At 47.0% G+C, this 13,372-nt stretch overlaps 1 protein-coding gene and 1 pseudogene across 3 annotated transcripts in view; one reads left to right on the top strand and one right to left on the bottom strand.

The window, feature by feature from the left end:
- Positions 1–11,170, top strand: part of ANXA6 (annexin A6) — a 52,628-nt gene extending 41,458 nt beyond the window's left edge. For all 3 annotated transcript variants that reach the window (XM_022590174.3, XM_022590175.3, XM_089909570.1), the window contains 3 exons: positions 2,612–2,670; positions 4,022–4,144; positions 10,761–11,170. In XM_022590174.3, coding sequence (XP_022445882.2) covers positions 2,612–2,670; positions 4,022–4,144; positions 10,761–10,820 — 242 coding nt within the window. In that variant the 3' untranslated portion in view covers positions 10,821–11,170. The remainder of the gene's footprint in view (positions 1–2,611; positions 2,671–4,021; positions 4,145–10,760) is intronic.
- LOC111183111 (N-acetyllactosaminide beta-1,3-N-acetylglucosaminyltransferase 2-like) lies at positions 4,548–9,585 on the bottom strand (annotated as a pseudogene).
- Positions 11,171–13,372: the final 2,202 nt, after the last annotated feature.

Here is a 13,372-nt window from a genome sequence, read left to right as displayed (position 1 = left end):
ACAGGGAACATGGCCAGATTCACTGGATGGGTGTGGCCTCTATAGTTTCCTAAGCTACTAGTACTGGAAAATAAGCACTGCCACTTCTTGGGCTCTGCCTATGTGTGATTGGCAGGATAACACAAGAACTTGTTCTGGGTTGCAGGGCAGGATGAGGAAACAGTGCTCTCTGGGGAGGTGGCTGGGAGGGTGATGGCCAGGCTGGGTAGGGGGTGCAGTGTCCTGCAGGACTTGGGTGTGTACGTACACACACACACACACACACACACACACACACACACACACGGGGTGCAGTGTCCTGCAGGACTTGGGTGTGTACGTACACACACACACACACACACACACACACACACACACACACACCTTTCCCTCCTCCCAGCACCTGGATCTCTTTGGTTACTCTCTTATTGTGTAATTTGAGTTCTTGTCTTTGAAGAAGTCTTTCCCTTTTGGATCTCAATTTCTCCATGTGTATAAACGGATGAGTAGATACGAGCAAAAGTCAAACTTGTTTTTATTAGTATTAGTGATTAGCAGTATCTTATTTATGACTACAGAATGCATTGTATTGATGCACATTTTTTTTTCATCTTACCTGGAGGTGTCAGTGGAAGGTTTTTACATAATTGCCATCAATTACAGGATGCATCTTGATTTCAGGGACTTCAAATTCGAGGAAAAGGTGTTTTAGAACAGATGGAGCAGAGGTGTTATTGTTGTGATGTTATCATTTAACTTTCACTGGGTCTTTACCACCTGGAACAATACCTAGGAGGCAGAATAGCATAATGAATCCAGGTAGAGTCCCAGCGGTGCCACTTACTATCTGTACAGTTATATCCATTGGCAAGTCACAGAAACCCCGTGCCTCAGTTTTCCTCCTCTGTAAAGTGGATGTGATCATAGTACACAGATTTAAATGAGTTAATTATACAACACTTAAAAGCATTGCCCCCGGCACATAGAATGCACTGGATGAACGTTAGCTTCTAGTATTATTTCCTGCCAGGCACTGTGTGAAGCCAGTTGCACACAGCTTTGGTTGAATCCTTACGAGGTGCTTTTATCTGCTTATTTTACAAAGTGAGACACTGAGGTTCAGAAAGGTTACATGTCACTGGTGGAGGCAGGACTCACACCAGAGGCCGCCCGAGCCCAAAGCTCACGCTAGGATTAATCACCAGAGTAATTGGTCTATGGAGACACATCTAGACCTCGCTTTCCTCGTGTTTCTCCCTCTGTCCTCTCTCCTCCCACCTAGACCATGTGTATGCGCGTGTGCACGAGTGTGCATATCGACACACCACTCCACCTCATTCCATCCCACGGCAGGCCCCGGGGTCCTCTGAGGCAGGTGGCGGGCTTCAGGTTCTGGGGAAGGTTTTCGGGTACGTTTGCAGAGGATGGAAGTTCCTGCCCAATCTGCTCCTTAACCACACTGACTGAGCCCCAGGCTCCGAGTCAGGGCAGGCTCCTTGGGGGAGGTGATGGGACTGGGGATGTGGATTCGGGAGGTAAAGTAGTAGAAGGCAGACAGCAGACTTCTCCTTACCAGGAGGACAGAGGCACAAAGGAATTCACAGAATGTTCAGAGAATGGGCAACAGAGGCAATGAGAGAGCAGAGGCAGGCAGGAACTTTGATTTTCAGGCCAAGGAGCTTAGGGTTTGTCTGGGAGGTGGTAGGGAGCTACATAAGGACCTGGGAAGGTCGGTATGTAATGTGATCTTTCCCACGGTTCCCGAGCCTGCTGCAGGGGAGGGTACAGGCCTGTCTCCTGCATGACTGTGCCCTTGGGATGCACAGCTCCAGTCTCTCGCCCCCTGCCTTCCCGATAGAGACACTTTTATATCCAGAGTCATTCTGGCTTTCTGGCCCTGGCGCCTGATTCCTCCTCCTTAAGCTATCTGAGACACCCTCCTGCCCCCGTGGGGTTGGCACCGTGCCCTAAATTATACTGACAGACATTCTTTGGCATATTTCAATCAGTAGTTCTCAAACATTAGGCTGCACCAGAATGGAGTGACCAACCATCTGGGTTTGTGCTAAAACCAGCAATGTCCCAGGAAAAGTGGGATGAGTTGGTCACCCACCTTCCGAGTTGCAGATTCAGCACATCTCGGATGGGGCACGAGAATGTGCGTATCTACCAAGCTCCCAGGTGATGTGGATGCCTTGCGGGAGCTATACTTCGAGAACTTCTGCTTGAAATATTTCTTGAATCTGGGTCTCTAGGGTAGAGCCCAAAACCTGAGTTCTAAACAAGTTCTTCTTTGATTCTGATGCCCTTACAAGTTTGAGGCCCTGTACCTTGGGTTCACGAGTGGTTTCTTCCCTTTGAGTCCTCTACTAGCCTTAGTTAGCTGCAAGCACCTTAGCAGGAAGCGAGTTGCAACCCAGTGAGAGCCAGGTCTAGGGATGAGACAGAGGAGGCAGCGTCAGGAAGCGGGAGTGAAAGTGTCAGGCCCTGGATATGACCCTGGCGTTGGCAACGATCCTGGGCCCAGGTTGCGGATAGAGGAGATGCTACTTCTCTAGCAGCAGTAGCAGCCCATGGTCTGGGCACATCTCCTCTGACCAAGTTCCCTGCATCTCTTTCCTCTTCCTACCAGTTCAAAGTGTCAAGAATAAGCCTCTCTTCTTTGCCGACAAACTTTACAAATCTATGAAGGTAAGAAGACTGACCTGTCTGTCTGTTTCCCTTCGAGCACTTCTGCCCCCACAAACACAGACGTGCGCCATCCCCTGGATCAGGACTTGGGTTTGTTTCCACCCATTTGGTATGTAGCAGCATCTGCCTCGTGCCTGGTTCTAGGAGGGTAGTTCTCAACCCGGGGTTACGTTGCCCCCCGGGAAACACGTGACAACGTTCAGACTCATTTCGGTTGTCACAACTTGGGGAGTGTTGCTTTTTGCATCTGGTGGGTAGAGAGCAGGGACGCTGCTAAACATCCTACAACGTACAGGACAGATCCCCTCAACAAAGAACGATCTGGTCCCAGGCGCCAATGTTGAGAAACTTATTCTGGGGACTCAGGGCTGAAAAGGACAGTCTCTGCCCCTTGGAGCTCACATTGTAGCAGATGACACAGTGTCTCCTATGACCAACGATCACGAAAGGAAGCAAGTGCTCAGCTCTGGGACTAGCCCTGGCTTCCTGAAAACCCAAGCCACTCTGGCCACCCTCTCAGCCCAGCAAGTGGAGTCTCAGCTGCTGACAGAGCCTGCGCAGGCAGTCTGGTGGGAGTGAGCCTGAGAGCCCTGTCAGCCTGCTGTCCACAAACATGACAGCCATCTCTTGAGCCCCCGCCATGTGCCGGCTCTGATTCCTCAGCTGGCGTTCAGAGCTCCTTGGGGAGCAGAGGTGGGCCTTGGCTGCCCATGTATTCTGTGTCCTGTGTCTGCTCCTTGGGCCCTGTATTAGTTTCTCAGGGCTGCTGTCCCAAATTAAGTGACAACAGAAATGTATTCTTTCACGATTCTAGAGGCCAGAAGTCCAAAATGAAGGTGTTGGTAGGACTGGTTCCTTTTGGAGGCCCTGAGGGGGAAACTCTCCCATGCCTTTCTCCTAGCTTCGGGTGGGCGTCTGGAATCCTGGTGTTTCCTGACTTAAGCATGAGCCCCTCCAGTCTCTATCTTTATCTGTGTGTATGTCCATGTGTCCTCTTCCTGTAAGGACACCAGTCATTGGATCTAGGGCTCACCCAAATGCAGTATATCCTCAACTAATTACATGTGCTAAGACCCTATATCCATATTAGATCACCTTGTAAGGTTCTAGGTGGACATGAATTTGGGGGGCACACTCTTCAACTCATACAGGCTGTTCTTGCCTCTGTCTGGCCAGTCCTGGCACAGGGGAGTTTGAGTCAGGACTGTTTGTGGAAGAGAGGGGCAGGATGTCCCATCCTGGTTTTGGAGGGAAAAGGGAGAGAGGCAGAGGGACACCCATGAGTTCCTGCCTGACCTAACCCCGTTTCTCCTCCTGCCCTGTGTTTCTCCCTGTCACCTGGCTCCACCAGGGTGCTGGCACAGAGGAGAAGACCCTCACCAGGATCATGGTCTCCCGGAGTGAGATCGACCTGCTCAACATCCGGTGGGAGTTCATTGAGAAATATGACAAGTCTCTCCACCAAGCCATTGAGGTGAGGGGCGGGGTGAGAGGTCAGTGGGGGAGCGGTGAGTGTCAGATGCTTGAACATAAATTAGAAGTCCTTTTTATTCCCAGAATGTTACCTCTTAGAACAGCCAAGACATTGCTAAATGAGAGGAGACCTGCCTCACTCTTTATACCAAAATAGATTTCAGATGGATGGATCAAAGGCTTATAAAGATTTCCAAATAAAACAAGAGTCTTGGGGCTTCCCTGGTGGTGTGGTGGTTGAGAATCCGCCTGCCGATGCAGGGGACACGGGTTCGTGCCCCGGTCTGGGAAGATCCCACATGCCGCGGAGCGGCTGGGCCCGTGAGCCATGGCCGCGGAGCCTGCGTGTCCAGAGCCTGTGCTCCGCAATGGGAGAGGCCACAATGGTGAGAGGCCCACGTACCGCAAAAAAAAAAAAGAGCTTTTTTTTTTGGCTTTTTAAAAGCAATTTTATTGAAGTGTAATTTAAGTATCATAAATTTTATGATATTTACTCGTTTAAGGGCATCAGTAATTTTTAGTAAAGTTAATGAGTTGTACAGCCTTCACCACAATCCAGTGTTAGAACATTTTCATCACCCCACTGATGTCCCTTGTACCTGTTTACCTATATCCACCCCCAGCCCTAGGCAACCTACAAGTGACTTTCTGTCTCTATGGATTTGCCTTTTCTGATTATCTCATGTAAGTGGAATCATGTAATATGTGATTTTTTATATCTGACTTTTTTCATTTATGAAGCCCATTTCTTCTTAAAGTTTGATGCTATACTTGGTTGACAAGACCATGAGGAAGCTCACAGGCAGTCTCATACAGACTTGGTGTAAATGTAACTTGGTAGCACATCTTCATTATTTTTTTCTTCCAGTTTTATTGAGATATAATTGACATATAGCATTATATAAGTTTAAGGTGTACAGCATGATGAGTTGACTTAGATACATCATGGAGCGCTTATCACAATAACTTCAGTGAACATCCATCTTGTATAGATGCAAAATTAAAGAAATAGTACATTTTTGTGTGTGTGTGATGAGAACTCTTAGGATTTACTCTCTTAACTTTTATATATAACATACAGCGGTGTTAATTATATTTATCATGTTGTACATTACATTCCTAATACTTATCTGTCTTATAGTTTGTGCCTTTTGACCGCCTTCATCCAGTTGCCCCTCCCCCACCCCCTACCTCTGGTAAACACAAATCTGATCTCTGTTTCTGAGTTTGTTTGTATGTTTGTTTGTTTTTGAAGTATAATTGACCTACAGCACTAGGTTAGTTCCTGTTATACAACATAGTGATTTTTTTCTATGCATTTCAGAATGATCACCATAAGTCTAGTTACAACGTGTCACCATACAAAGATAGTAGTTATTGACTGTACTCCCCGCGCTGTACATTTCATACCCATGACCCATTTATTTTGCAACTGGAAGCTTGTGCCTCTAATCTCCCTCACCTTTTTCTTTCCTCCCCCTACCAGCTCTCCTCTGGCAACCACCTATTTGCTCTCTGTATCTATGACTCTGTTCCTTTCTTTCTTATGTTCATTTATTTTGTTCGTTAGATTCTGAGTATAAGTGAAACCATACAGTATTTCTCTTTCTCTTTCTTACTTATTTCACTTAGCATATGTTCTAAGTGAACATATGGCAAACATTTCATTTTTTTATGGCTGAGTAATATTCCATTGTATGTATGTACCACATCTTCTTTATCCATTCATCAATGGATGGGCACTTGGGTTGCTTCCATATCTTAGCTATTGTAAATAGTGCTGCTCTGAACATAGGAATGCATATATCTTTTCTAACTATTTTTGTTTTCTTTGGATAAATACCCAGGATTGAAATTGCTGAGTCATATGGTAGTTCTATTTTTAATTTTTTTCTTCACATGACAATTAAAAATATGGTGACTTTATTTCTATCTTCTTACAGTCCCCAGTATCACATCTGGTAAGAATCTTCATATCTGTAACACAAAAATATCTCAAGAAAGCATGTTACAAGACAGTATATATAAGCAACAGTTTGGCAGAATTCTAGTTCATATCCCCCCCCCAAAAAAATTTTTTTTTAATTCAAAAATGACAGTTAACTTTATCTAACATATGTTATACTTACTACTTAAAATACCATGCTCTAGTTAAATAATTCATCAACAACACTGTATACAAATAAAATATTACACAAAATATATTTAAGAAAATGTTTTGGTATTTGATCTGAACAATAAATAAAAACACAGGCACTTCTACACTGAGACAGGAAAGTAGTCACTACTCAGGATAATAATTTTGTATAAGCAACACATAACCATATGGCAAGAATAGAATTCTGCAGTTTTAAACTGACAAACCACTGATAAAAAGGTCTGCCACTTCAGTCTTTTCACTTAAAGTTCAAAAGTTACATACGCTTTCCCGGTTCACAATGAAAAATCATAAACACAATATGGTTGCCAGGGTCAATTCAATCTTCAGTTTGAAGATTATGGAATCATACTCATTATTTTCAAATACTGAAAAAGAGAGAACTATCACGATACCACCCAGCAAACGAAATACAAGATAGTTAAGCCTCCTCCTTATTATGACCATAAGACCATAACAAGATAAACTGGATGGATGTCACACAGTGATTCCCATTTTGCAAAATTGATTGATTAGATTAACACAAGGAAATGTTGTAGCGGCAGGAAATTTTGAAAGAAGTCAAATTTTTCTAGACAATTTTTAAAAATTCATCCAAATTTCATGAAAATGTTATTCCATTTCACAGAAAGCACTGAGTCATATATAACAGTGTCTTTGTAGCCAATAGGTTTGTGAATACCTAAATCACAGATAGTTCACTCATTATAATGGGAAATAGGGTTATCATCATATGAGAGCAAAACAAAAATAAAACAAAGATAACACGATCAAATTCCAGAAACATGATTTCAGATGACAAGGGGGACAAGTTAGAAAACAATGACCACTAGCCAGCAGGAAGGGTCAGAACCATTCGTCCTGTCATATCCTACAAAAAAACTAGGATCTTCTGCTTTCCCTCTTCAGAAAGTACTACACTGAAAGGTTTAGAGACCCTCATATGGATACTACTCATAAAGGCAATTTTGATGGTATTACATAGAAATTACCTCTAATGTGAGAGAACATAACATGGGAACTATTCGAGATACATCTTTCTATGCAAAATTTAGTTTGTACATAATTTAGCAACTTAAATAAGCATTTTGCAACCGAGACCAAATATCAATCATCTCTTGAGGTTTTCTACTATGTACCAACATCAAACCTACATAGGAGCAAATGTTATTCCTGTTTTTCTCTTCTATATCAAATGTCCTGAAGCCTTTGTGTTTCTCTGGAATGAGGCCAAGTTTCTGAAGGCACATTCCAGTATAAACAGCATCGATGGGGTAGAGAAGGACCTGGCCAGTTACACTGGCCTCAGAGCCAGGTGGCTGGACCTGGCCAGTTACACTAGCCTCAGAGCCAGGTGGCTGGAGTAGAGGAATCCACCTCCCCCTGCATAAGGCGGGTAGACGCCAGTGTAAAGAACTTCCGGGACGTAGTACTTCAGTTTCTTATCCTGACGAGGTCCAGCACTGGGAATCACATCACCTATAAACAAATCTTTGGCTTTGTTCTTGGATAAGCTATTCAAGTGATTCAGGATGTGACGGGTGTTCACAAAAACGTCATCATCGCCCTTGAACTCAGCATTTGGGCAGGAAGTGCTCACCCACCTGAGAAGGAGTACTTCTTTCAGAGATAAATTGAAGAGGGTGTCTCTGTATTTCCACATAAGAATGTCTTGGTGCTTCTCACTCTCAAATTTCAGCTCATCTGAAAGGTCAGGATGGTTGTCCCCTGCGGGGGTCTGGCCCAGTAAGAAGACTCGCACCACTGTTTGGTTCCCCACATTGGTTTCTTTGCCCCAAGATTCCCAAATCACTTGCCTTCTATCGAAATGTGAAGTAAGGGACTTAATCGCCAGCAATAAGAAGGGCTGCTTTGCACACTTACCTGGTTGATCTATAAGCAGTGAATAATTTCAACATCTCAAATACAACAGAAAGTCTTTAAATCTGTCTGGCAAACTGTCGAAACCTGAAACTACTGATGTGACCCTCAGGTCAGGTTCACCATAATTCAGATGGCTTATGTTGGAAAATCCTTATGCTTCCCCTGTCTGGTTGGCTAACATGTTCAAAATGGGATTGTACCTCCTGTTCAGCTTCTCTTGTTCCCTGTTCCAATATGCCTTGGGAGGGTCAGATATCTTCCAGAGCTTTTCTTTGGGTATTATTAATTCCCCTCTTCCATCTTTTTCTTGGCTACTGCTTTTGGAGACTTCCACAATCAAATAAATGAAGACATTTACCATCATCAGGATTCCCAACAACTTTATTCTTCGACTTCCACCACTCATTTCTCATATCTTGTCCGGGAACAGCTCTTGCTCGGCGGGGCCGGGACGGGCGATCACAGCGGCATCCGCGTCCAGGCAGCTCCGCGGGGCTCCGCCCTGCGACCGCCGCCGCTGCTCTCGCTCCACGCGTTGCACCCGTGATGGGCGGCTGGGTGGTGTCTGAGGCGGGACTGCTTGGCCTCGGCTTGGCCCCGGCTCAGCTCACCTTCGGCGTTTGTTCTATTTTTAATTTTCTGAGGAACCTCCATACTGTTCTCCATAGTGGCTGCACCAATTTACATTCCCACCAACAGTGCAAGAGGGTTCCCTTTTCCCCACATCTTCACCACTTGTTATTTGTTGTCTTTTTGATAATAGCCATTCTGACAGGTATGAGCTGATGTCTCCTTGTGATGTAAATTGGTAGCACATCTTTAAAGGGTAGTTTGGCAGTTTCAAAATTTTAAATGCATATACTTTGGACTTGATAATTCTACTTGTAGGAATTTATCCTACGGACGTAGCCACACGTGTTCTCAAAGACACGTATGGGAATATTTATGCCAGCGTTCTTTTATAGTAGCAAAGGATTGGAAGCCCTTCATACAGAACCGGTTAAATAAATTACAGTGCATCCATATGATAGAGTACAGTACAGCCGTGAAAAAGCATGAGGAGGCTCTATGTGCTGATTTGGGATCTTCTCTAAGTCAAAAATTATGGCCCAGAATAGTATGAATGCTCTGCAGAAAAGGGACGTTATACATATATACATATTTGTATATGCATATGGAAAAGCATTGCTAGAAAATCACACAAGTAAATACAACAGTGGCTACCTCTTGATTTAGGAAGTTAGGGGTTGGGGTAGGGGGGAGACTTTTATTGTATAATCCTTTGATTTGAATTGTTTACAACAATGATTTTTTTTTTTAAGAGGAAAGTTCCTCTCTTTTTTTAATACATAACTTTATTTATTTATTTACTTACTTACTTACTTTTGGCTGTGTTGGGTCTTTGTTGCTGCCCTTGGGCTTTCTCTAGTTGTGGCAAACGGGGGCTACTCTTCGTTGTGGTGCGGTGGCTTCTCTTGTTGTGGAGCACGGGCTCCAGGCACGCAAGCTTCGGTAGTTGTGGCACGTGGGCTCAGTAGTTTTGGCTCGCAGGCTCTAGAGTGCAGACTCAGTCGTTGTGGCCACGGGCTTAGTTGCTCCATGGCATGCGGGATCTTCCCGGACCAGGGCTCAAACCCGTGTCCCATGCAGTGGCAGGCGGATTCTTAACCAGTGCGCCACCAGGGAAGTCCTGATATATTATTTTTAATCATATATCAAAAATTACAGAAACAAAAAATATAAAAATGACAGGAGCCCCCTAAAAAGAGGGAGAAAATCTGTTCCCTCCCCCGCATAGCCCTGTCGTATGCCAGACAATACAACATAAATCCAATGATGGTCACATAAATTCTTGCAAGGGCCTGTTACCCAGTAAGTGCTCGATAATGTTTGTTCAAATAAGGAATCCCGTAACACAGGGGTCCCCAATCCTGGGCCGCGGATCGGTACTGGTCCGCGGGCTCTTAGGAACAAGGCCGCACAGCAGGAGGTGAGTGGCGGGTGAGCAAGTGAAGCTTCACCTGTCGCTCCCCATCGCTCGCAATCCCGCTGAACCATCCCCTCCCCTCGCCCCCCACCATGGTTCGTGGGAAAATTGTCTTCCACGAAACCGTCCCCGGTGCCAAAAAGTTTGGGGACCACTGCCGTAACACTTGTGTTAATGGCCGTGGGGGGAGGGTTAGCAGGGTGCAAGGCAGCCATGGGAGGAGACAAGAATAGAGGCAGGAACACTTCACAGAGGAGGGGGCATCTGATGGCAGACAGGATTTGGGGGCAGCGTAGAGGGCGTGCTGGGTGGAGCAATGGTAGGTATGTAGGTAGTAAGATGACCAAGATGCTCCTGGAAGGAAGGGGGGAGGTGAAGCCACAGAGCTTCATGAGGGTCAGACCACACAAGACCTTGAAGCCAGGCCTAGAGCTTGGACATTTTCCTGAGGATGATGGGGAGCCACCGAAGGGACATGGTCACATTTACGTACTAGGGAGACATCCAGGCTGCCAGCGGCTGGGAGGAGGGGGCCTTGAGGCCATCAAGATTGTTTCACTCACTCTGCTCTCCCTCTGTCCCTGCCAGGGCGACACCTCCGGTCACTTCCTGAAGGCCTTGCTGGCTGTCTGTGGAGGCAAGGATTAGGACCGCCGGCGTTGGCGGGCACCTCTGCTAAGAAGTGGTCATCCCCCCGCCACGACCCAGCCTGATGCTCCAGCTTCAGAGACTAAAAAAGGGACAGGGGTGGGGGGAGGGGCCAGGGTGGGCTCTTGTCTTCAACTGGGGTTTAGGAAAAGCTCCCACTCCCACTAGCCAGTAAGGGCGTGGCATGGTCACTCCTACTCACGTCTGAGTGGCTGAAGAACCGTAGCCATTGATCCCGTCCACCTCCTCTCCCCATCTTCCTCCTCCTGCCTTCCCAGCTTCCGTCCCTTGTCACAGTCCCTGCCCTGGTTTGGGCTTTGTCGAAGCCAAAAACATTCTGAGGCTCTGAACGTGAAGCGAGTGATGTGTGTGCTTTGCACGGTGGGGTGTGGTGGCAGGTGCCAGTTCTGGGGGCGGTGGGGGAGGAAGAAATATCTTCGGGCCAACTGACAGTCCTCCCACCGTTTCACCACCACCTCTGTCCCGGTTATTGTGCTAGACCGCTGAACCAGGAGTCCAAATACCTGTGTTCAGATTTGTATCCGCCACACACTTGCTTTATGACCTTGCAGCAGTCTCTTTCCCTCCCTGAGTCTCCTTGTTCTTGGCTACAAAATGAGAGAGTTCGACAAAAAGATCTTGGCTTTCTAACATTGACATTCTAGGATGTGCCTCCAAATCATTCCCTTTCCATTTCTTCTCTCTTTAAATAAAAAGAGACATACAGACACATAAATACATTTCCAAGAGGGATCTGTGGTTTTGATCTAGAACCTGCAAGCCCAGATTGTTGCCATTAGAGCTGAGGTGTTAACCTGCCCAGGAGTGACTTTCTATCTTCCCATCCCTTCCTGGGAATCCCAAATGAGGGTCTGAGCTCAGGTCAGCCTGGGAAGGCTGGCGCAGCCGGGTCTGGGTCTCGCGTCCGCTCTCCTCCCTCTGCTACCAGGATGTTTCTCTGTGCACGCTTCATCCATGACATCCGAGCCCAGACTTCCTCTTTTGAACTCTTCAGGGGCACCAGATGTGATCGTGATCTGGGGAGGCCTGTGGAAAGCTTCCAGTTTGTGAAGATCAGTGATCAACGGGAGGTCAGCTGCACTTTCTCCATCTCCCTTCCCCCAGCTCTGCTTCTGCTCTGGGACTCAGATCTAAAGTTATCTAGCGACCACGGATTTAAAGTTATCCAGTGACCATGGCATGTGGGTGCCTACTGGCTGGAGGGCTCTGCTCCCTGGCCCGGCTGACCTGCCCTCTCCTGCAGTTCAGCGTGTGTTTGTTGTAGCTGCTGAGCAGGGAATGGCGTGGGGACGTTGGGAAATGTGCTGCGTCTGGTCTATTTTCTTTTCTTTTTTTCTTATTTATTTATTTATTTTTTGGCTGCTTTGTGCATGGCATGCGGGATCTTAGTTCCCCGACGAGGGATCAAACCCATGCCCCCTGGCAATGGAAGCGCAGTCTTAACCACCAGACCGCCAGGGAAGTCCCGAGTCTGGTCTTGTGTGACCTTGGACCAGCCCCTGCCCTCACTGGGCCTCAGTGACTCCATTTGTACAGTGAGGGGGTGGACCTAACAGTCTCGAAGAGCCCTTTCTTCATCTCTGATGTAATGAGTCTGAAAGTCAGGCAGTTTACCTTGTGTCTTCCCCACTTCCTTCCCTCTACCACGCTGTGAGCCCAAACCCCCATGAGGGTCAGCCGAGAGCTTGTTTGACTCTTTGCCCAACTTAATTGAACTGTTACCGACGATAAATTAACACAGTGGTTCAGAGCTGTGGAGTCAGACCTTTGCCACTAACTGGCTGTGATCATGTTATCTCTGTGACCCTCAGTTTCCTCGTTTGTAAGACAGGTCCCAGTCCTACCTATGGCACAGCCTTTGTGGGGTAAATGAAATGATTCGTAGAAGTTTGGGGCCGGGCTTCCCTGGTGGCGCAGTGGTTGAGAGTCTGCCTGCCGATGCAGGAGACACGGGTTCGTGCCCCGGTCCAGGAAGATCCCACATGCTGCAGAGCGGCTGGGCCCATGAGCCGTGGCCGGTGAGCCTGCGCTTCCGGAGCCTGTGCTCCGCAACGGGAGAGGCCACAACAGTGAGAGGCCCGCGTACCACCAAAAAAACTAAACCAAAAAAAAAAAAAAAAAAAAAGAAGTTTGGGGCCATCTGGCTCGGAGTCAGCTGCCAGCACTACCTGCCCTGAGCCAGGCCCCATTGTAGAAGCCGGGAGGTGGCTCCCAAGACGTTTCCTTGAGCTTTGTTTTCAAAAAGTCGTCAGCCGCGCATCACAGAGGCATCAGAAGACAAATATGGAAGCGCCTTAAAAGTATGCACCGAGTGGGGGGCTTCCCTCGTGGCGCAGTGGTTGAGAGTCCGCCTGCCGATGCAGGAGACACGGGTTCGTGCCCCGGTCCGGGAAGATCCCACAAAAAAAAAAAAAGTATGCACCGAGGGGGGACTTTGCTGCTCCCATGGTTAAGACTCCGTGCTCCCAATGCAGGGGGCACGGGTTTTGATCCCTAGTCGGGAAACTGAGATTCCCCTCATGCCACACAGC

This window comes from Delphinapterus leucas, chromosome 3 (genome assembly GCF_059928025.1).
Source record: "Delphinapterus leucas isolate spDelLeu-1000000601 "Yukka" chromosome 3, BTC_Dleu_Yukka2, whole genome shotgun sequence".
NCBI classification, from domain to species: Eukaryota; Metazoa; Chordata; class Mammalia; order Artiodactyla; family Monodontidae; genus Delphinapterus; species Delphinapterus leucas.
This window is presented reverse-complemented; position numbering and strand designations above follow the sequence as displayed.